Source organism: Elephas maximus, chromosome 8 (assembly GCF_024166365.1).
Source record: "Elephas maximus indicus isolate mEleMax1 chromosome 8, mEleMax1 primary haplotype, whole genome shotgun sequence".
Lineage (NCBI taxonomy): Eukaryota > Metazoa > Chordata > Mammalia > Proboscidea > Elephantidae > Elephas > Elephas maximus.
Window position 1 is genome coordinate 88690435 of NC_064826.1, and position 24809 is coordinate 88715243.

At 38.4% G+C, this 24809-nt stretch overlaps 1 protein-coding gene across 5 annotated transcripts in view; it reads right to left on the reverse strand.

Moving 5' to 3' along the window:
* HIBADH (3-hydroxyisobutyrate dehydrogenase) overlaps positions 1 to 24809 on the reverse strand; it is a 200385-nt gene that overhangs the window by 11942 nt on the left and 163634 nt on the right. For all 5 annotated transcript variants that reach the window (XM_049893329.1, XM_049893330.1, XM_049893333.1 and 2 more), the window contains 2 exons: positions 5316 to 5449; positions 601 to 677 (listed from right to left, as the gene is read on the reverse strand). In XM_049893329.1, the coding sequence (XP_049749286.1) occupies positions 601 to 677; positions 5316 to 5449 (211 nt within the window). The remainder of the gene's footprint in view (positions 1 to 600; positions 678 to 5315; positions 5450 to 24809) is intronic.

The window sequence follows — 24809 nt, forward strand, 5'->3', positions numbered from 1 at the left end:
TTAAGTAAAGCATGAATGCCATTTTATTTTCATAGAAAGATAAATCCTCGATGCAAAGTAACTAAACCACAAGCAAGTGAAAAAGAAAGAGTTGTGGATATGAATTGCAACTTTAAGGCCATCCAGTTTATCCTGGGAATGAACAACCAAGAGCCTTTCTAGTGCAGATTTTGGGGGCTGTTATTTAAAATAGGTGCATAAAACCAATCATGGTAGCGTAACGCTTAAATTTACTATATATTAAAATCGTGTTTTACACAAATTTGTCACTACACTGCCAAAGTGTGTTTAAATTTTATAGTAAAAGTGTTTCTCACATTTCAACATAATAGAAGAAATGGAGCGCCCACATAAAAAGAACAACGTAACTTCAAATGCACAGCACAGTATACTTCACGGCTATGGCAAAGAATACGCGTGCTCTCCAGGGCCCTGCTGCTCGTCAAATAAGCAAGGTCTGTGAAAGTTCAATAATGAAGTAATGTCAAACTTTTCCTGGGTCAACTCATTTATCTCTCATGAACATAATTTTTTCAACGTCAATCAAACAAGAAAGCTCATGAAAATTGTTAGTATGTGAAAATGTGCTATTCAACAAACCTGATTCCAAGATTCATGGCTTCAGCAGTTCCAATCATACTAATAGCTAGCAGCATGTTGTTGCAGATCTTTGCAGCCTGAAAACAAATCAAATACATAGTTAATATCTTTATTTTCAAGGTATAACGAAGTTTTATTCACCCAATTTCATAGGTTTCTTTCTAAAAGTCAAGCATTCAACTGTTTATTCTCTCAAATGGGGAAGGGAATGTGGTGCAGGCTGCCTCCCTCTGAAGCTAAACTAACATGTTATCAGAGAGCAGATTGGGGGGGATCTGCTTCCACAGAGTAATAATAAATAATAAGCTGCCACTATGGCTTATTTTATTTTATGGCTTAGCATTATAGGGAATACTGATCTAAATGGCACAACTGTTCTTTAAGGGACGCGGCTTACAATCTAGTGGGAAGATGGGGGTAATACACTGAAAGAAAAGGTAACAAGCACACACAATTAAGCGGTACATTATATGGTAGAGTCCAAAAGATAGAGACAGTAGGCATTCAGAGAAACAAGATAGCTGAGGGCAGGAGCAGGGAAGGAAAGTGTTTTTAGAGGAGGTGGAACCTGAAACCATCTCTCATAAGGCCAGGCAGGATTAAGCAGGCAAGAAAGAGAAAGAACGAGGTCAGGCGGAAAAGTAAATATACAAGAGGGAATAAATATATAAGAGCATGGGATGTTCCGGAGAAGAGTTAAGAAAATTGACTCATGTGCATATGTTTGCGTGTGTGTAAATCTTTTTTTTATATAACTTTTTATAATAGTGGTCTTATACAATATTTATTCTTTCGTGACTTAATTTGGTCAGCATGATGTCCTCCAGATGCATTCACGTTGTGAGATGTTTCACAGATTCGTAATTAATCTTTAAGTTACGCAGTATTCCACTGTGTGTATGTACCATAGTTTATCCATTCATCCACTGATGGCACTTGAGTTGTTTCCATCTTTTTGCTATTGTGAATAATGCTGCAACAAACATGGATGTGCATATGTCTGGAAACCCTGGTGGCACAGTGGTTAAGTGCTACAGCTGCTAACCAAGAAGTTGGCAGTTGGAATCCGCCAGGTGCTCCTTGGTAACTCTATGAGGTAGTTCTATTCCTACAGGGTCGCTATGAGTCAGAATTGACTCGACAGCAGTGGGTTTTTTTTTGGGGGGGGGGATATATACGTCTATTCTTGTCATGGCTCTTATTTCTCTAGGCTATATAGCTAGGAGCGGGATTTCTGGATCATATGGTATTTCTATTTCTGGCTTTTTAAATCGGTGCCATACCATTTTCCATAGCAGTTGTATCATTTTCCATTCCCACTAGCAGTGTGTAAGACCTCCAATCTCCCCACAACCTCACCAGCATTTGTTGCTTTCTGTTCTTTTGATCAGTGCCATTATTGCAGAGGTGAGATGATATTTCATTACAGCTTTGATTTGCATCTCTCTAATTGGCTAATGATCATGAGCATCTCTTTATGTGTTCGTTAGCCACCTGAATGTCTTCTTTGGTGAAGTGTCTGTTCACATCCTTTGCCCATTTTTTAATTGTTTTTTTCTTTTTGTTGTTGAGATGTTGAAGTTTTCTATAAATTTTAGAGATTAGGCCCTTGTCAGATATGTTGTAACCAAATTTTTTTTCTCAGTCTGTAGGTTCTCTTTTTACTCTTTTATTATTGTTGTTAGGTGTCATCAAGTCAATTCTGACTCATGGTGACCCTATGTACAACAGAACAAAATACTGCTTGGTCTTGTGTCATCTTCACAATCATTGCTATGTTTAAGCCCACTGTTGCAGCCACTGTGTCAATCCATCTCGTTGAGGGTCTTCCTCTTTTTCACTAACGCTCTACCTTATCAAGCATGATGTCCTTCTCCAGGGACTGGTCCCTCCTGATAACATGTCCTAAGTACATAAAACCAAGTCTCACCATCCTTGCTTCTAAGGAGCATTCTGGATATACTTCTTCCAAGACATATTTGTTTGTTTGTTCTTCTGACAGTTTATGGTATGTTCAATATTCTTTGCCAACACCATAATTCAAAGGCATCAATTCTTATTCAGTCTTCCTTATTCACTGTCCAACTATCGCATGCATATAAGGTGATTAAAATACACCTTAGTTCTCAAAGTGAAATCTTTGCTTTTTAACACTTGAAAGAGGTCTTTTGCAGCAGATTTGCCCAATGCAATATGTCATTTCATTTCTTGACTTCTGCTCCCATGGGTGTTGATTATGAATCCAAGTAAAATGAAATCCTTGACAACTTCAATCTTTTCTCTGTCTATCACGATGGTGCTTACCGGTCCAGTTGCAAAGACTTTTGTTTTCTTTATGTTGAGGTGTAATCTGTACTGAAGCCTGTAGTCTTTGAACTTCATCAGTAAGTGTTTCAAGTCCTCTTCACTTTCAGCAAGTAAGGTTGTGTCATCTGCATACTGCAGGTTGTTAAGTATCTTGCTCCAATCCTGATGTCCATTCTTCTTCGTATAGTCCAGCTTCTCAGATTATTTGCTCAGGATACAGACTGAATAAGTACGGTGAAAGGATACAGTCCTGACACACACCTTTCCTGATTTTAGACCACCCAAACCTGTTGTCGTCAAGTCGATTACAACTCATAGCGACTGTACAGGACAGACCAGAACTGCCCCATAGAGTTTCCAAGGAGTGCTTGTTGGATTCAAACTGCTGACCTTTGGGTTAGCAGCTGTAGCACTTAACCACTAAGCCACCAGGGTTTCCATAGGGGTTAAACCACCCAGTACCCCCCTTTTCTGTTCAAACGACTGCTTCTTGGTCCAAGTACAGGTTCCTCATGAGCACAATTAAGTGTTCAGGAATTACCATTCTTCACAATGTTATCCATAATTTGTTATGATCCACAGAGTCGAATGCCTTTGCATAATCAATAAAACACAGGAACATCTTTCTGGTATTCTCTGCTTTCTCTTTTGGATGTCTTTTGATGAGCGTAAGTGTTTAATTTTTAGGAGGTCCCAGTTACCTAGTGTCTCTTTAGCTGTTTGCACATTTTTAGTTATGTTCGGTATTCTATTTATGCCATATATTAGGGCCTTGAGCATCGTCCCTATTTTTTCTTCCATGATCTTTATAGTTCTGTTTTTGGGTGCCAGCGAGTCCATTCCAACTCATAGTGACCCTATGTGCAACAGAACAAAACACTGCCTTGTCCTGTGCCATCCTCACAATTGTTGTTCTGCTTAAGCACATTGTTGCAGCCACTGTGTCAATCCATCTCATTGAAGGTATTCCTCTTTTTCACTTTTTCATTTTAGGTTTTACATTTATGTCTCTTGTGCATATGTTTCAAGAAGCGGTGAGAAATTTGCTAGTTAAGACTGGGTTAAGAGCTATAAAAGCTAGGGTAAAGAGTTAAAATTTGACATAGTAGGAAATAGGGATTTGTTCAAAGTTTCTGAATGGGGAAGTGCTATGACGATATAAGCATCTTGACGGAGTTGGTCTTGGTTACAGTGTTTGGTAGAGTGGTAAACCTAGAATCCAGAGATCCCTTAGGCCCTCCAAGCAATATACCAGATATGAGATGATGAGAGAAAGACTGGACCAGGGAATGTGTGGAATGGACAAGATGGTCAACAACGAGAGCCACCGAACCAAAAATCAATACGGCTTGAAGACTGACTTGACAAGAGGGATACAGAAAATAACCGTATCTGATACCAGAGTCTTGAGTGAGATAAAGGAGATGCCAATGGCCAGGACAAAGCATTAAGAGGAGTGAATATGTGTGAGTGCAAGTGTGAGTACATGTGTTGGAAGTGGAGGTAGAGAACATCTAGTTTGATTTCAGCCGTACTAAACATGTTCAGTATTGTCAATCACCTCTTTCTGAGTTTCTAAATGAAAATCATTTTGTTTTCAAGAAAAAGATAAAAATGAATAGACTAACTCTACCTGACTGTATTACAAATGCGGAAACCCTTGTGGCATGGTGGTTAAGAGCTATGGCTGCTAACCAAAAGGCTGGCAGTTTGAATCCACCAGGCGCTACTTGGAAACCTTATGGGGCAGCTCTACTCTGTCCTATAGGGTCGCTATGAGTCAGAATTGACTCAAACGGCAATGGGTTTGGTTTTTTTGGGTTTGGTACTACAAACAAGGTGCCCTGGTGGCAAAGTGATTAAAGCACTCAGCTGTTAACTGAAAGGTGAGCAGTTTGAACCCACAAGCCACTCCGTGGGAGAAAGATGTGGCAGTCCAAAGATTTACAGCCTTAGGAGTCCTATGGAGCAGTTCTACTCTGTCCTATAGGGTTGCTATGAGTTGGCACTGACTCAAATGGCAGTGGGTTCGGTTTGGGTTTTTTTGGTACTACAAACAGAGCTGTGGCAAGTAATTTTAAGATTAAATAGAAGATAATTGCACCTCAGACAAGATGAGCACTTCCAACAAAAGCAGTTTTAAAGATGACTGGAGTAGTCACTAGGATGACACGATGAGAGCCTAATGATGGAACTTTTGATATCCTTTTTTTTTAAAATAAATTGGCTGAAGTCACCAGTGACATGGATACTAATTTATTTCAAATTAATTTAAGAAAATCTCTGCAAACAAAGAACCCATAGACTGAATGGAATAAAGAGGAATAAGAATGTTTGGCTAGGAAACACAAATGAACATTAGCCAATTTTACATCATCCAGTTAGGGTCATTAACGTGAAAAGATTACCTGTCCAGTGCCAATAGCTCCACAATACAACACATTGGAGCCCATGCATCCCAGCAACTCTTGGGCAGCAGCAAATTCCTCTTCAACTCCTCCCACCATAAATGTGAGGTTCCCAGACCGGGCAGCTCCCACACCTGAATGGTTTGGGTGTAAAGAATGAGACAAAAGGAAACATTTTTTTAAAGTGCTGAAATAGATGGGAAGTAAAACTAGAGAAAATCTCAAAACTAAATGAAAACATCTCATCTTCAAATCACATTTATGTCAAAAAAAAAAAGGCATGTGTAAAATATTTTAAATCTCTACTGTCGGTGATCAGGTATCACACAGGTTCAGGGGCATATTATCCAATAGGCAAGGTAAGCATGGTGCTTACCTTGCTTACCAGATCATCTGTAGTGAACAATTTCACATTTTTTCACCACATCTAAGATTCTGCTTTTACGTATGGCAGGCACCTGTCTCTCTCCCAACCCCATAGCGCCTTCCTACAGAATCAAAGTCTCTTTTCAAATTTATAATCTCTGACAGGTGCAGATGACCCAGTAAGCAAGGTAAGCACAGGATTACTTGTGCTTATTTACTAATCTGTAGTGAATGATTTCACTTGGGTTTCAGCACATGTGAAATTGCTCACTACAGAGGCTTACCTTGCCAATTGAATAGTCTGTGCCTGCACAGGTCAACCACAAAGCAAAAGAGGCATACGCATTTAGTTATACCCTCATTCGCGAATCATCTTAAATCGTGATGCAAACGTGGCACGAGAGATAAGGAAATCTGAACCATGAATTTTATTCCCACACATCTATTATTCTCCTTAGAAACATATTCAGTAATAAAAAGTATACAAAAAAGATTTATCTATGCCCTGACCAGCACAGGAGCAGCAAGAGAGGTCTACTGCCTGATTTGGCTTTGGGTCTCTGGCTGGCTTGCTCACTCTGTGCATACTATCTACAGATGTGGTCTACAAAGAGTGAGACCGGGCTCTTTCTCCCATAAACAAGTAGGCATTTCAGATGATAAGGTTCTTTTTTAATGTATATGTACTGCTTATTTAGACTGATTATTCTGATGTGCACTTTCCAATAATAATTTAATCATTTTCTTTTCCCTCCAGCTATATACCTTTTAGGCAATTCATTCCTAGGTATATGGGCAGGAAGAAGCAATAAACATTGGTTTGGCTACTTCTTAGGAACTTTTAACAAAGGTTTGATGCACGTTCATTGATTAAATGATCTAATTTCACGTAGAAAATATAGCCTAGACTTGTCCTAAAGAAGGGGGGGGGGGTGCAGCAATCATTTAAATTTTTATTAACTCTAAAATAGAGCCAAGAGTATTGCCATTTTTTAATATTTGAGGAACCTTAATTCATAATTTTTAAGTTAGGTTTTGTTGTTCAAAACCAGAAAAGTATGGGAAGAACTGTATTAGTATAATTTTTGTCTTTACAACTTATTTTACAGTACAGCTAGGAAAAAAGAAACCATAATTGTCTGTATTATGTATCAAACCTAGCCCATCAGAATAGACAGCTGCAAGTAATGGCCTACTTTTGAATTTAATTTATTCCACCTAAATACACAGTTTTTATATATAAACAGTCCAAGTAGGGGGACCCATATTTCATTCAAATTGTGAATATTTCGCTACTGCTGAATCAAGCAGCCTTTCTATTTTACAATTCATACTATTTTTAACCGTTTTTATAAAAAACAAACAAACAAAAAACCTGTATTATGTCAGCCAAACTTGGAAGAGTAAGTGGCCGTGTGTTACCAAAGTCTGAGATGCCCACACAAATGGTTAAATCCCATTACCTCACAGTACCTTAGACACTTTGGAACTGATTATGTACAAAAACCCAATTATAACAAGTGCTTTTAATTAGCCAATCTATATTATTTGAACATTCTGATAATGTTCAAGTTTATATGACCGTCGTTTTGTTAGTTTCTAATTTACTTCACCAAGATGGCGAATCATTAATGCTTTACAATTATTTTTCCCAATTTCTAATGCCATTTTTATTCAAACCATGTAATCACCCTTATTCCTGATCCTGTTGATCTGACCTAGAGAAATTAAGTAGACAATTTAAGTCAAAGCTTACAAACAAATCCAGCACTACCCATCATAGGTCAATAGCTTTGTATCTAGATTACAGACTGCTAAATAGCGTCAGAAGTCATTTATTAAAGGAAAATTAATGCTGACAGTGGTTCTCAGCTGGTTAGTCTTTTGACAGGTATACTTTCCCACTTGTTCAAACACATATTTCAAGAAGAAGTAAGTTATTTAAGCAAGAGGAGACCACAAAAGAAATTCATCTTTCAGTTTAGAGGTCTGTGGTATTTCCACTTTTTCCTCCTTTCAATGTGGTGCTGTAATTATTTCCAACTTTACCATAACCTACATTCAACTTAAGAGTCTGACTAAATTGAGTAATTCTATAGTTTATGCATTCTTCAGAACCAAATCCTGTCTTTCCATATGTATTTCTCTAACCGTACTGCACTATCCAGCATAGCCCTATTGCAAAGACACAATTAAGACCGAAGTTATCCTAAAATAGCAGCCCTTGTAGTATAGTGGTTAAGAGCCTGACTGCTAACCAAATGGTCGGCAGTTCAAATCCACCAACCATTCCTTGGAAACCCTATAGGGCAGTTTTACTCTGTCTTAGAGGTTCGCTATGAATCAGAATCAACTCCGCAGCAATGTTTTTTTTTTTTTTAAATGGGTTGTTTTAATAATATTTAACAATAATTATAAAACCAAAATACACTTTGTGCTTAATTCTATTACAGCATTTACCACACCTTATTAAAATTTTTTTATTTTCTTATCTGATTCCCCGCTAAACTACAAGCTCCTACAAGGTCAGCATTAAGGACTTGCTTATGTCAGTATCCACAGTATCTATCACACAGCATTATATATTCAATAAATCGTTGTTTGGTAAATAAATTAATGAGAGGGATCAAAGAGTAAAGGAATATCTGGGTTTTGGGATGTACCACGTGCTGGCTATGTGATTATAAACAAATTACTTAACTTCTCTGAGTCTCAGTATATAAAATGGGAAAAGCACTAATTACTATAGGCAGTCTCTGGGTTTTGAACCAGATTTGTTCCTAATTGTGTCTTTAAGTTGAATGTGTAGGTAAGTTGGAACAGGTGCATATGACTCTTATTTAGTCTTACTTTAGTGAAAGAAGGGGCTCTGGTGGCACAGTGGTTAAGAGCTCAGCTGCTAACCAAAAAGGTTGCTAGTTCCAATCCACCAGCTGCTCCTTAGCCTTGTGGGGCAGTTCTAGTCTGTCCTATAACGGTCACCGTGAGTTGGAATCGACTTGACGGCAGTGGGTTTGGTTTTGGTTTTGGTGCAAAAAAAGGGTCGAAACCTTTTCAATGATTTAAAAGCTGCACATGCAGCAAATGAAGGTGATTATGATGAAGAATTTGTTGCAAGTAGGGTTGGTTCAATTGTTTCAAAGTGAGAGCAAATTTACATAGCATTAAAGGTCAAGTACGAGTCACCTGTAAACTGGACGTTCATAACCTGGGGACTGCCTGTGCTTCACGGAATAGCTGTGAATATGTTCACATTCACCATTCAAAACAGGTAGCTGTCTACCCTGCTTTTAAAGTGATCAACATCTAGCACTTCTCTTGGCAGTGTGTTTCGATAAAAATCAACCTAACAGTGGAGAAGCACTTTTATATCCATCAGTCTCTCAGTGTCTGTCTTTCTCTCTCTTTTATAAAAAAAAGTACCACAGGAAGCCTCCATTATCTTCTTTCTTTCCTTCCACTCTCACTTGTAACTGACATAAAAATTCTGACCACTGGAGATCCATTCTTCAGTGGTTCTCAGTCTTAGGGATGAGGAAGAAACTGTCCTTGCCTTCAAGGAGTTTGAAATCTAGTGTTAGTGATGGTGGCGGTGGTGGTGGTGGCAGTGCAGGTGAAAATGGAGATTAGGGAAGAGGCAAGGCAAGTACACAATCATAGTTAATAAAAAGGCAGAGGTAGTTGTAAGCTATAGGAGAGGTATAAATAAAGCCACATGGGCATTCAAGCAAGAAAAATACCACCAAAAAACCCAAAAACCAAACCCATTATCATCGAGTCAAGTCCAACTCATCGTGACCCTAAAGGACAGTGCAGAACTGCCCCATAAGGTTTCCAAGGAGCGCCTGGTGCATTCGAACTGCCAGCTTTTTGGTTAGCAGCCATAGCTCTTAACCACTATGCCACCAGGGTTTCCAAAAATACCACCAGCAAGTATTTATTCAGTGCCTTTAATAACTTGTTAGATCTTTACGCTAGGTGCAAAGATTCAAAGAGTAATAAGCAATATTTGTTGAATAAAAAGTCAGGACCTGTTTTATGGTATTAGGAGAATAGCTGAAATACAACTATTTCAGAAAGTCCTAAATGTAATTAGAGGAAAGGGACCTATACCCAGAACGCCAAAAGGTAGCATCATATACCAAGTGTCAGATGAACGAGGGCAACAGCCACCAAATCCTGATTCCCTTTTTCCTTCCATTTTCTCAACTTCTGTCATTGTAGGAATAATGAATTCTCAGGAAGGGAAAGGGTGAAAAAGGAAACAAATTGTTTTCAAAGAGTAATGGTCTTGCTGTCAACCTTGGGCAGGATTGTGAAAATTTTGATAAGAATGCTGGTATTCTGACTCCATTTGCAAACCTGGTTCAGAGAAGTTTAAAATAGCGTAAACCAAGTAAGTAATTGGGGGAGCTTTATATGCGGACACTGAGTTCTGCCCGTTACCTAAATGCACATAATACCTTCTTTTCATACCAGATTTGAGTCTGCTATTCAGAACAATACAAGTAGAAAATGGACAATTAGAATTAAGAACAAATATAAAAATGAAACCGTAAGATTTCACAATGAGTTTCAAACATGGAGCCGAGAGTCTTAGAAGTCTTGGCAAACAGTTATGTAGCTTTCCTATTTGGGAGAGGAACAAAGCTGCCAGTCCCTGAAGGAAAATACATCTCTTCCTTGAATTGAGTGATATATTTAAAAAAAAAAAAAAAAATCTCATTTGGAACTCTATGCAGGAGACAGTAGATGAAGTAATGCACAACGTTCTTAACACTTTTATAGCAAAAGCAGTGATTGATAATTTTTCAGGATAAACAGAGTTAAAACTCAGTTCTTTATATCCTTTTTTGGCTAATCTTAGTCTTGCACCTATAAAAAGAGGTCAAGGTTAACATTAATTACCTCATTCTGATATTTATGTGTATCTGTCTCCCAATCTTCTGTCAGTTTTATCTGCTTTAAGAACCAAAATAGGCTTAAATCTCAAATTATGCATTAGCATGAACATAAGCAGCAGTCGAAGACATTATTCACTGTTACTCAGTATTTCTTATATGAAGAGTCTCACAGTTCCTCCTGTTTTTCCTATTAAGTAAAAGTTATCCTCTCTGAAGTAACTTTATGTTTGTGTTTTTGTGAAAAGGAGAATTCTATAGCTCACTGTATCTTCCCTTTTGTCTTCATTTGTAGGAAGCAATGAACTTTCTCTTCTCTCCCCTTAAATAGTTTATAAATTTTTTTTTAGTCTTTATTTTTCTTGTCAACGAAGCCTAACTACTTCTCTGGTTTCCTTGTCTACTCACCCGCAACACAAACCCTATGCTACGTGCACTGAAAATGATTTGCAGTGGCCAAAATATGCAATGATTTTTCATCCATCCATGCCTTTCCTTTTCTTACCTTGTAGGAAACTCCCTTCCCTCCCTTCTTTGCCTGGCTAACTCCTGCTTATCTTCAAGGCTCAAATTATACCAGCTCTGAGAAGCAGTTTCTCCTCTAGGAGCCCTGGTGGCACAGTAGTTAAGCGCTCAGCTGCTAACCTAAAGGTTAGTGGTTCAAACCCACCAGCCGCTCTGCAGGATAAAGATGTGGCAGTCTGCTTCTGTAAAAATTTATGGCCTCGGAAACCCTATGGGACAGTTCTACTCTGTCCTACAGGGTTGCCATAAGTTGGAATCGATTTGATGGCAGTGGGTTTCATTTTGGTTTTTTGCTTTCCTAGCATTCCTGGTCATATTTCTAATAAAGCACTTATACCTAAAAGTTGCTGTCTGAACCCAACCAGTGGTACCACCAAAGAAAAGGCCTGGGAATCTGCTTCTGTTATGACAACAGCTAAGAAAGCCCTAGGTAGAAGTTTTACTCTGTAACACGTAGGGTTGCCATAAGTCAGAATCAACTTGACGGCAAGTAATAACAACTACTGTAATCAGTGATTTTTTCTGGCATGTTCTGTTAAGATCCTAATGGGCAGGAGCTATTAGAATCTTAGCACCGAGCCCATAGCATATGTCTGATAAATGTTCATTGTCTTTATAGGAGGTAGGCAGAGAAGAAATCAATAATGAACAAAATGACTGAGAATACTAATTTAGGACTAATTAAGACAATGTTTAAAGCCACAGTTCAAGATCAGATCACTTGGACAGTTATAACACCTTTCAGTCTTGAAAATGGTGATAAAAAACACTTGCCATACTTATTGCGAAGTGCAAATGACAGCATATACAGAAAAAATATTTGTGAACTGCAAAGTTATTATGCAAATGTTACAAACAATCTAAATATAACAAGAAGTAAATCCACTCTACTTCGACATGTCAAAATCCTTGGCCCAACAGTAGCAAAGAACTGAAATTTGGAGCCCATCCTTACCGAAAAGCTGACTCAAAGAGTTATGTCAGATAAACCATGATGCAAGCGTTGATAACTTAGAATAACTACTTGTGAATCACAAATAGATCATTTCCAATTCTATGACTACTGGAAGCAGGCCTTCTAAGCCAGAAAGGGAATAGATGGAAAGCTAAAAAGTACAATCAAATTCTATCCATCTTTAATACGGTAAAAAACCTGCCACCAAAGCATCCCATTGATGTAGAGCAAAGTGTAGTAAATCACTTAATTTGCTCAAAAGAACTTAAATGTTTTAACCAGTCTGCCATCAAAAGAGAGCAAGAAGAGGACCAATGGGACTTGGGCTGCAGTGTGAGCCATCTTTAAAATGCAATTGTTCTAATCATTTTCTACAGATGCAGCCTCACAAGGGGCTGCTGTCACAGGGACCATTTACGACTTGTTATGGTGTCTCTATTGTTTACCAGCGACATTTGCTGAAAAAGGCGACAGCTGGGACAGAAAGCTGCTACTCAACGAACAATATAATCCCGTGAAAGTAATCAACAAATTTAAGGGTGTTAATTAACTTTACACTTTATCATGTTCAATTAGTTGTCCTTTCTAGAAAAGATTGCCGTGCACAATCAGTTTAGAGCATGCCATGTTTGATTTGTAAGTGATCACTGTTTCTGTTTCAGAGTCCATGTCAGATGTTCTCTTGGGTTTTGGTGACACAGATGAATGGCTCTGCACATGTTAGGGGGTGATCTGGTTTAACACAAGCCAGCATAACATAACCCCTTGTTAACACTATTTCTGGCATTATCCAAGCTGGAGACAGAAAAGCAACAATGCCCACAGCACTATTCTGGAGTCAGATAAACAAAGTTTAGCTAGCTTCTCTTGAAATAAACACGGATGAAATACATAGAGAAATAAGCAATTTTTCATCATTATTTTTTAAAGTAAGACTTGTCTTTCAGGGGCATGCTTGGGATCATTTCCTCCCAGCAAGATCTTGAAGCTCTGCTGTATTATGCACAAAGCCCCACTGTATCCTCAGACTTTACATAATGCAGATAGCCTTTTCCATGGCAGTTAAACAAATGCGAGGGGTGTGCTGTGAAGTACTGGCTTGTGTTAAATTCTAGAACGCAGCTTTTAAATCCAGAAGCTGTATTTTATAAGTGTGGAAAATCTTCAGGGAAGTCTATTAATCTATGAATGCAATTTGCCTCTCTCTTACCTTTAATGCACCTGTTCCTGCTTGCTAATAGGACGAGGGAAAAGCTCATGATGAAGCGACAATATATTCAGAACTGCATTTTAATGAAAGTCACTGCAGTTCCCCTGGACTGATATAAATAGTGCTATACATCAAAATATTTCATAAGCCATTGATGAGGTGAACAAAACCTGAAACTGAGGTTTGGCAGGAGGTGTCTATCTTTAAGAAAACAAAACAAGGGACACGCATCTGTTTCTTAAAAAAAAAAAAAAATCTACATAGGATTTTGAAACAGCTTCATGAAGCTGCACCTTGCTTTCCTAGGCTAGCTGTTTCCTGCACAATACACAAATTAAATGCATATAAATAAACTAAAGCTGGTTAGCCAGTTACAGCATACATAAAGACAAAGCTGAACTTGTTCAAAATAGAAAAGTTGTTAACTCTGAAAGCTAATAATGTCCTAAGTTAAATATTAAAGGAGGAAATTACAGACTATATCTGAAACAGCTGAAACCACAATACACAGCAGCAGAAAACATTAGTTTTCTGCAGAAGATCTGCAGGGAGAAGGGAAGCGGTCGATAGATCCTTAAATTGGAAGCAATAGCCCTTCTTCTACCCCAAGTTGGCAGCTGCTACATTTGCAGACCTGGTTCATTATTTCCCCATAATGACCATCAAGCTGCAGTCAAAGTCAGATCACAACAACTGTCAGCAGGTCTTTAATTAGCCTTGTTTGAATTCAGATAAATATCACAATAGATCTACTTATGCTGAAAGAGCAACAGAATGTTCCGCATGGAGCTGGGCTGGCTTGAGAACGACCGGTGCAGTAGAGAAACTAGCTGTCAGGCAGAAATGCAGAGCGGGGTTTTTACAGGGTGGGGTGAATCAAAGAGAATGAAATGGTTGGCTTTCATTCCGAAAATCACTTAAAAAAGCCGTTCCCTGCCCTTCACTCCTGAACAAGATGGTGCATAATGAAAGATTGCCATGAAAACCTAGGCTCCTGAAACCAAGTATTTGGAGCCCAAGGAAAAAGTTAACTTAATGCCTTTGGAGAATACGAGTTTTAAAACTCCATCTTGGAAATAAGGTATCTTTCAGCTTTAAAATCCTTTTTAGAAGCCCAATAAGAAATACTGCATTACGGTGGCAAGCTGTTTATTTTACTTTTACTTTCTTTAAAACTGCATAATTTGCAACATTTTCCTGTAACAGGAGTGCGATATTTTCCTATACATTCTTTGCATTCAGCATTAATAATCACAAAGGAAAACAAAGCTAATTATCAAATACTGAATAATTCAATCACATATTCCACACCCTCTGGGTTTTTTTTTTTTTTTTCCAGTTGACTTGAGAAGGAAAACAAAAATGTAAATATCATCAGCTCTCAATTTCTACAGAGCGCTAATTGCTCACATGAGTCTGGTATAAGTTTGGGAGTAAGTAAAAAGAATTGATGGCTGACAGAGAAGGGGAGGTAGGTAGTGAGGAAAAAGCAAAGGGCAAGGTGATAACTTTGTTGCAAGTCAGGGTAAACTGGAGATAGCCAGAGACTAAAGAAGAGAGGGCTGTGCTAAGCTACACTGGGTGAACCAGGAACTGCCATTTCGGGAACCCATCTGGGAATGCCGTCAGAATCTTGATTCTTGTATCTGGGGGTGGAAGGCACAGTTAAGAGGTGGCCACTTCCATGTATGGTTTGGACTTGGTCTACTATGCTGTTCTTCCTAGCCTCTCAGCCGATATGTATCCTTCTGCAATCATTTGTGATGTTGTATAACATTTAGGAAGGTAACTAACCAGGTTTGTCTGAGGATAAAGGACACATACTGTCTACACAGGGCTTGGATCCCACTTAAGATTTCCTTATTAAGTAGAAAAGCACTTTTATGGGAAGAATTAAAAAATTACACTTGTGGTTAAATTTCAAGTACTAAAACCTGTGGAATAAAACTTTTACAGAATGCTGTGAGACCAAATACGTGATAAAGGCAACCACTACTGAAAGTTGATGATGTAAGAGGGGAGAACTCTTCGTCTGGTTTCATGAGAATTAATTACAGCAGAAAGGAGTATTTCTTGCTCAACATTTTTCTTTCAGTAAAGAATCAGCCATATGCATTGCCCTATCATGGATGGTAGCTTTCTCCCTCCTCAGCCCTTAATACAACCTACCTCCTGACGACATGCACAGCCAACAGCTACAGCTTGTCTACTGCGCTGAGTACAAAGGCAATGGTCAAACCGTCAGTCCCAAGTCTAGGTTCTGGCTCAATAAATATGAATCAAAATTTACTCTGTAAGGTTGTTATTGTTGTTAGCTGACATTGAGTTGATTCTGACTCATGGAGACCCCAGGTGACCAAAGAAAAATACCTTCTTTTTATTGGTGGCATTCTGAATCTCACACACTGTAGAAGACCAGAGTATTTCAATGAAATGCTATTAATTTTAATATACTGATAATGTTTAATATAATGAATTTCACAAATCATTAATGTACTTATTTAGAGAAAATTGAGGAAAGCCATACTAGTCTCATAACCTCCATTTAAAAAATAATAATTAACAGAAAATATGTAAATACACATAGTTGAGACAAATGTTTAAATATAGGATCTAATGTAAAGGGAGTTTCCCCGGAGTGTGGCCTGTACCACCTTTTATCTTACAAGAGATAAAAGGGAAGGGAAGCAAGCAGAGAGTTGGGGACCTCATACCACCAAGAAAGCAGCACCGGGAGCAGAGTGAGTCCTTTGGATCCAGGGTTCCTGAGTGGAAAACCTCTTAGTCCAGGGGAAGATTGATGAGAAGGACCTTTCTCCAGAGGCAAGAGAGAGAGAAAACCTTCCCCTAGAGCTGATGCCCTGAATTTGGACTTCTAGCCTACTAGACTGTGAGAAAAGTAATTTCTCTTTGTTAAACTCATCTACTTGTGGTATTTCTGTTACAGCAGCACTAGATGACAAAGACAGCTGTTAACCAAAAGGCTGGCAGTTGCAATCCACCAGGCACTCCTTGGAAACCCTGTTGTAGTTCTACTCTGTCCTATAGGGTCGCTATGAGTAGGAATCAACTTGACCGCAACGGGTTTGGATTTTTTTTTTTTAAATACTATGAGTTGGAATCCACTCGACGGCAACAGTATGTTGATTCAAACATTTCCAACTAAAAATATGTAAATAAAAATAAAAAGGGACAGAGAGAAAGCAATGATCTCAAGATAATACCTGGAAGTAGGGACCGGGCCATCTGGTCTAACTACTTATGAAGCCAGATTTAGGCCAAGAGGCTAGGGTTATTTAATTCCCTAACCTCTTAACCTCCCCAAGGGCATGCCTGGAGAAACATGGTGGTGTCTTTGTATAAATTACAAAGTACACAAATAATAGCTCCAAGATTCATGAGAAAGTGCTCTCCTTGCTGCTGTGGCAGGAGCCATGGCAGGACAGTCATTTAGAACGTTTCTGTCACATTAAGTAGAATGAGGCAGCCCCTTTGGGTAAAGCAATTAGGAAAGGGCTTTACCCTAAGCAGGTCAATCAGATAAAGCAACAGAGAACAAAAATTTTGGCATGTGGAGAGTAAACTAGATTTCAGCCCCAATTCAGGTCCCCAGCTGGGCGCAACCTGCACAGGTGAACACAGTAGCCCTGGGAAAGGAAGTGCACGAGACCTTGGTCACGTTCCAGCTCTGCTGCTGACAGTGTTATTTTGTGCAAATCAACTGTTTTGAGCCTCAGTGCCCCCACCTATAAAATGAATCTCATCTTCAAGTATATTAACTAATGAAATCAATAAATTTATCATATTCATTCAACATTACTGAATCCTTAATACAGTGCACAGCACCATGCTAGGCTGCTTCAAGATAGGCTTGTATTTAACAGTCCCTGGGCTAAAATAACCTTCCAGCTGAAAAACAAAAAAACCTTCCACTATAAGGAGCTTCAAACACTTCATACCATCAACTTCTAAAGCATCATCTCTATATCTAAGTTCATCCTTCAGGTACAGACACAGACTCAAAACTTCAACTATCTATTGGGTATTTTTTACTAATTGGCCCTTGGAAGCACAATAAATTCAACACATTCAATCAACTTTTGTCTGCCCACCCTCCCCATGCACAAACCCCAGATTGGTTCCTCCTTCTATATGCCCTCTCTTAAGACTTTACTACTCTCCACTAGACCTATGGCAGCATTTTCCAAGGTCATTTTTCCTCAGAACTCTTCTATAGGATGTTAATGGATATCTACAATGATTGTGGTAGCTATGTTTTGTTTCTTGACAGTAAGGTTTCCCATCACCCTACTTCAGATAACAAATCCTGTGCTTCTGGCCAAAAGGTTGTGTTTTGGTTTGCAGGATCATTTTGAATGGAGAGCTTTTTCTTTAATCTTCCCACCCTCATCGACTATATTCACTTTTCCCTGTATGTGGTTTTATATTTTATAGCTTATAGTTAGTCTATTTTTGGCCTCCCAGACTCCCAGTTTAGGACCAGTTCTCCCTCCCACTGGTAGGTTAGAGCTCTGTGGGGCTATTAGGAGTATTCTGCAGATCCAGTCATGGAGCCGGCAGATGGCTTGGTTCAGTGCCTGGTATTACACCATATTTGTGTCTTCCCTTGTCCCAGCTTCAGAGCTTGCAAAAAGCTGTAACTAACTTTAGGCAGCGGCCAGCGGCAGACTCTAGCTTTCTGTCTTCAGGCTAAGAAGCCCTGGTGAAGCAGCGGTTAAGCTCTCGGCTGCTAACCGATAGGTCTGCAGTTCAAACCCACCAGCTACTCTCTAAGATGTGGCAGTCTGCTTCTGTAAAGATTACAACCTTGGTAAACCCTATGGGGCAGTTCTAGTCTGTCCTATAGGGTGGCTATGAGTAGGAATCGACTCGACAGCAGTGGGTTTGGTTTTTTTGGTTCCGGTCTTCAGGGCTGTGAGCCTGAGACCAGTCTCTATTACTCACATGGAATACTATGGCCCAGACCCAGAACTCAGCTGGCTGATAGCTTCAGTGCCACTCAGTGCAGTGTATTTCCACTCTATTTCTGTCCGCAGAGTTGTTAGTTGCCACTGAGTCAGCTCCAACTCATGGCGACTTTACGTATAACAGAACAAAAACAATGTCTGGTCCTGTGCCATCTTCATGATCTTTGATATGTTTGAGCCCACTGCGTCCATGGTGACATGTATTTTATTCTGGAGCACATGGTATCTACTGATGTTCTCTTATACTCAATTATTTTCGTGTGCCTAGAACAGCAGATGCATTAAAACATGAATTTATCATCTTGACAAAACTCTACATTTTATTTTTCTCAATTGTTCTTTTCTCTCCATTACCATAGTTCTTTCCTTGGATGGAACTCTGTTCATCTCTCTCATCTAGAGTATCGCAACCACTTGGCTAGCCTTCCTTTGCCTGCATGCTCTCCTTTGAACTCAACTCCCACAATGAAGTGAAAGCCATTCATCTTATTTTTCTCCTTGAGAATTTTCAGTATCTCTACCTAAAGATTAAAGATTCCTTAGCACGGCATACAAGGTCCTTTACAGTCTGGTCTCAGCTCACCTTTCTAGACTCATTTCTTGGCCCCTGACACCCAATGCCTGACATGTTATTATTTCTTCTTTTCTGCATATATAAAAGATAACCTTCCATCTTCCTTGCCTTCCCACACACATGCTATCTCTTATTCCCAGTATGCTGTATCCACATTCATTTCCTTTTCCTGCCTCCATCTCAGGTTCTGCTTAACTGGAAAAAAACCACTCATTTTTCAAGGTTTGACTCAAATGTCCCTTCCAACCTCTATACCATACAGAACTTTTAAGCCTATCTGTGCATCTTCAGGTACTTTATTTATACTCCTATTTTTCATCATATCACACTGTATTATATTTACCTGTTTGTTTTCCCTGGACCACAGGCTCTTTGCATAACTGCCATTTAATAAATTGATAGTAAGAAACTGCCAGCAAAAAGGGGGGGGGGGTAAGATTTTATAATGTAGAAAATAACGACTCATGGACAAATAACAAATAGTACTTTGTAAAAATTTTTCCTTGTTTTGTTAATGAAAACAGAAGTGAAGGAAATAGAAATCTGCAAGCTGCAATTTATAAAATACTACGAGTTCTAGTTACTGTAACATCAGACAGAAAGCCATTACAGTACTTGAAAAGACAAAAAAAAAAAAAGAGGGTCAAAAGGCTAACCCTAGGATTAAAAACAGTAAATCCTGATGACATTAAAAAAGTCCTTTTAACCACACAATTAAAAAATATACATACATACATATACACACACAGATATTTCTATATATTTGTTGTTGCTGTGTGCCGTTGAGTCAATTCAGACTCATAACGACCCTACAGGACATAGTACAACTGCCCCATATGGTTTCCAAAGAGTAGCTTGTGGATTCGAACTGCTAATCTTTTGGTTAGCAGCCTGAGCTCTTAACCACTTCACCACCAGGGCTCTCTCTCTCTCTATAAAGCCAAAAACCTATTGCCATCAACTCGATTCCAACTCATAGCAACCCTACAGGACAGAGTAGAACTGCTCCATAGGGTTTCCAAGGAGCACCTGGTGGATTTGAACTGCTGACCTTTTGGTTATCAGCTGAACTCTTAGTCACTACACCACCAGGGTTTCCATTTGTGTGTGTGCATATGTGTGTATGTGTATGTGTGTATATATATAAATAAAAACCAAACCAAACCCACTGCCATCGAGTCAATTCTGACTCATAGTGACCCTAGCATCTACTAAGGCAAAATCTGGAAACCCTGGTGGTGTAATGGTTATACTAAGCCATCTGACTTAAGGTGTGTTATGGATTGAAGTACATCCCCCAAAAATGTGTGTCACCTTGGCTAGGCGATGGTTCCCTGAATTGTATGACTGTCTACCATTTTGTCACCTGATGTGATTTTCCTATGTGTTGTAAATCCTACCTCTGTGATGTTAATGAGGCAGGATTAGTGGCAGTTATGTTTATGAGGCAGGATTCAATCTACAAGATTAGGTTTTGTTTTAAGTCAATCTCTTTTGAGATATAAAAGATAGAAGGAAGCAAAGAGACATGGGGACCTCGTACCAACACGAAACAAGAGCCAGGAGAACAGCGCCTCCTGTGGAACTTGTGTCCCTGTGCCAAGAAGCCCCTAGTCCAGGGTAAGATTGATGACAAGGACCCTCCTCCTCCAGAGCTGACAGAGAGAAAATATTCCTCTGGAGCCGACGCCCTGAATTTGGACTTCTAGCCAACTAGACTGTTAGAGAATAAACTTGTTTGTTGAAGCCATCCACTTGTGGTACTCCTGTTACAACAGCCCTAGATAACTAAAACAAAGAGAAAATTATTTTAAAACAATTCTTAAATCTAGTACTTGAAAGCATGAATTTCAGCTACCTGAAAATTCATTTCTGTAGAATTTGTTGTATGGAAATACATTTCATTATCCAACTATTTTGAATAAATGAGAAAGTGCTGGGTTTCAAATATATGAACCATAATGACAATAAACATGGGTAAAGGTTCTTTCTACCTCTGAAGACTATTTTCATTTAAATAACTTAAGAAATCTAACACAAATATGCATCTTCCTATAGACTACGTATGAAGATAAAATTATCTTTAAATAATCTGTATGAAGATAAAACAAATTACCTTTAAATTTTCTAACAATATCATTAATATCACATGCTAGCTAAATTTTGGTAAAGATAATTAAAAATGACTGTTGCAGTACATTGACAGGGAACGGCCAGAAGTTCAAGTTGGATTCAGAAGTGGTTGTGAAATAACGTGTATCATTGCTAATGTCACATGGAGAATGCAGAGAATACAAGAAAGATGTTTACTTGTGTTTTATCAACTACACAAAGGCATTGGACTGTGTGGGTCATACCAAATTACGGATAATATTAGAAAGAATGGGAATTCCAGAATATTTCACTGTGCTCATGTGGAACCTGTAACGTGGAATAATACTACACCGTTTAAAACTGGAAAACGTGTGCAGCAGCATTGTTTCCTTAACCATACTTATTCAATCTGTATGCTGAATAACCTGAGAAGTTAGGCTATATGATGAAGAAAGGGGCATCAGGATTAGAGGAATGCTCATTAACAACTTCTGATATGCAGATGACACAACCTTGCTTGCTGAAGATGGAGACAACTTGAAGCACTTACTGATAAAGGTCAAAGGCTATACAGCCTTCAGTATGGATTACATCTGAACATGAAGAAAACAAAAACCCTCACAGCTGGACTGATAAACAATATCATCTAAATGGAGAAAAAATTTAAGCTCTCAATGAATTCATTCTACTTGGATCAACAAGCAATATCCATGGAACCAGCAGTCAAGAAATAAAACAGCCTATTGCGTTGAGCACGGAAACCTTGGTAGTGTAGTAAACAGCTACAGAGGCTAACCAAAAGGTCAACAGTTCAAATCCACCAGGCGCTCCTTGGAAACTATGGGGCAGTTCTACTCTGTCCTGTAGGGCTGCTATGAGTTAGAATCGACTTGACACAATTTTTTTTTTTTTTAATTGCATTGAGCAAATAGGCTACAAAGGATCTCTTTAAAGTTTTAAAAAACAAAGATGTCACTATGATGACTAAGGTGTGCCTGACTCAAGCCATGGTCTTTTCAACCACCTCATATGCGTGTGAAAGTGAAGTATGGAGTTCTATACATGTCTACCTGATTAATTAAGCTTGTCAATTGTGTTAACTGATTGCTGATAAAGGTATATGGAAATGTCTCATTCTGAAGACTGACATCTATCATTTTATCCTTCTGATTCTACACTTTTTTGCTTTATAAATTTCTGAGGTTATTATATGTAGTACAAACGGTTTAAATTGTCACACCTTCTTAATGAACTAAAACCTTTTTACCATTAGTAATGGCCTCCTTTATCCCTAACAATGATTTTAAAAAGACTACTATTGTTGTTAGGGGCTGTTGAGAAGGCTTCTACTCATAGGAGGCTCCCCATGTATAACAGAACAAAACGTTGCCTGGTCCTGAACCAGCCTCACAATCATTACTATGTCTGAGTCCTTGAGTCCACTGTAAAGCCTATTACATCGGATTAATATTGGTAATATACCTTTCCTTTGACTGAAATTTGCCTGGCATATCAAAAAGATACTTTTATTTTCTTTGTCTTTATGTTTTAGGGGTGTATGTCTTATAAACAGGGAGCCCTGGTGGCGAAGTGGTTAAGCGCTCAGCTTTTAACCAAAAGGTTGGAGGTTCAAACCCACCAGCCACTCCCACAGGAGAAAGATGAGGGAGTCTGCTTCTATGAAGATTTATAGCCTTGAAAACCCTATGGAGCAGTTTCACTTTGTCCTATAGAGTCGCTATGAGTCGGAATCGATTCCACATCAATGGGTTTTGTTTTGTTTTTTTTTGTCTTATAAATGAATCAACTCCACAGCAACTGGTTTGGTTTGGTCTAATGAATAGCATTAAGCTGGATTTTTTTTTTTTTTAATCAAACATGACAAAATCTGCCTTTAATTTGGCATGTGTAGTACATTTTTTTCTACCATACTGTTTTGTGCATTTGCCCCTTGCTTCTTTTTTTCTTCCTTTCTTGCCTTTTAAAAAATTGATTGAGGCTTTGTTTCTCTTCTTTATGCCCTTTACTGGTTTGGAAATGGTATACTTTATCTTTATGGTCTTAGACATTTTACCAAAAAAAAAAAACCCATTGCTGTTGAGTCGATTCCGACTCATAGTGACCCTATAGGACAGAGTAGAACTGCCCCAGAGTTTCCAGGGAGCGCCTGATGGATTTAAACTGCCGACCTTTTGGTTAGCAGGCGTAGCTCTTAACCACTATGCCACCAGGTTTCCAGAAATTTACCATGCATATTAAATTTAAAGAAACCCTGGTGGTGTAGTGGTTAAGTGCTAGGGCTGCTAACCAAAAGGTTGGCAGTTTGAATCCACCAGGTGCTCCTTGGAAACTCTATGGGGCAATTCTACTCTGTCCTATAGGGCCGCTATGAGTCAGAATCAACTCGACGGCAAAGGGTTTATTAAATTTAAACTCTAAAGTTAATCAATACCTGATCCTACCTTTCAAACAACACAAGATCTTTAGACTCACTCAACTCCTGGCTTACAGGCTACTATTATGCAGGATTTTAGTTTTTTCATTTAATCCCATAAATTATATATTATTATTCTATTGTTTTATTTAGACAATGTTTTTAGATTTACTCAAATGAATTTAAATTACTCAACCTTGTGGGCAGTTTAAATTCAGATTCTCTACTCACATTTCTTTGATTCCATTTACTACATCTTAGGCCTTCTTTTAGGATCAAAGGACATCCTTTAGACGTTCTGTTAGTATGCATCTGTTAGCAGTAAATTCTACCAGTTTTTGTTTACTGAAAATGTCTATATTTAATCATCATTCTTTTACTTAAAAATGAACATACTATAAAATTAGTCTTGTTTTGTTTTTTTTAACGTGTGTAAAGTTCTAAGAGTTTTAACACGTAAAGATTCATGTAACTATCTCCAGGAATCAGGATACAGAACAGTTCCATAACCCCCCAAAACTCCCTCATGCTGCCCTTTTGTGGTCAAACCCTTCTGTAGCCATTGATTTGTCATCTGTTCCTATAGTTTTGCATTTCTTAAAATGTCATAAAAATATAATCACACAATGTAACCTTTTGACACTGGCTTCTTTCACTAAGTTTAATACCGTTTGAGCATAATCTATGTTATATTCACAGACATAATTTCTTTATATTGCTGAGTATTCACTGTATGGATGTCTCACAGTTTATTCATTCACCCACTGAAGGACATTTGTGTTATTTTCAGTTTTTGTAGACCATGAATTTATGTATAGGTGTGTGTTCACAAGTTTACATCTCTCCAAGGTAAATACCCAGGAGTGGAACTGCTGGATCATAAGGTAAATGCATTTTAACTTTTTAAGAAGCTGCCAAACTGTTTCCCAGAGTGACTGTACCATTATGCATTTCCATCAGCAATGTATGAGCATTCCAGTTGCTCCTTACCCTTGTCAGCACTTGGTATTGTCATTTAAAAAAAAAAAAAGAGTAGCCATTCTAGTAGGTGCCTAATGGTATCTCATCCTGGTTTTAATTTGCATTTCACTAATGATGTTGAGCACCTGTGCTTATCCACCATCTACATATCTCCTCTAGTGGCATGTCTTTTGCCCATTTTGTAACAGGATTGTTTTCTTATTGTTCACTTTTGAAAAGGTCTTTATATATTCTGGACAGATGTCCTTGGTTAGCTATGTGATTTGCAAATATTTTCTCTCAGTTTATAGCTTTTCTTTTTATTCTCTCGACAGTGACTTTAGCAGAGCAGAATTTTAATGAAGCCCAATTTATTGATTTTTTTTCCTTTATGAAATGTGCTTTTGGTATCATATCAAAGAACTTTCCTAACCCAAGGTCACAAGAATTTTCTCCTAAAACTTTTATATTTAGGCCTACAATTCAC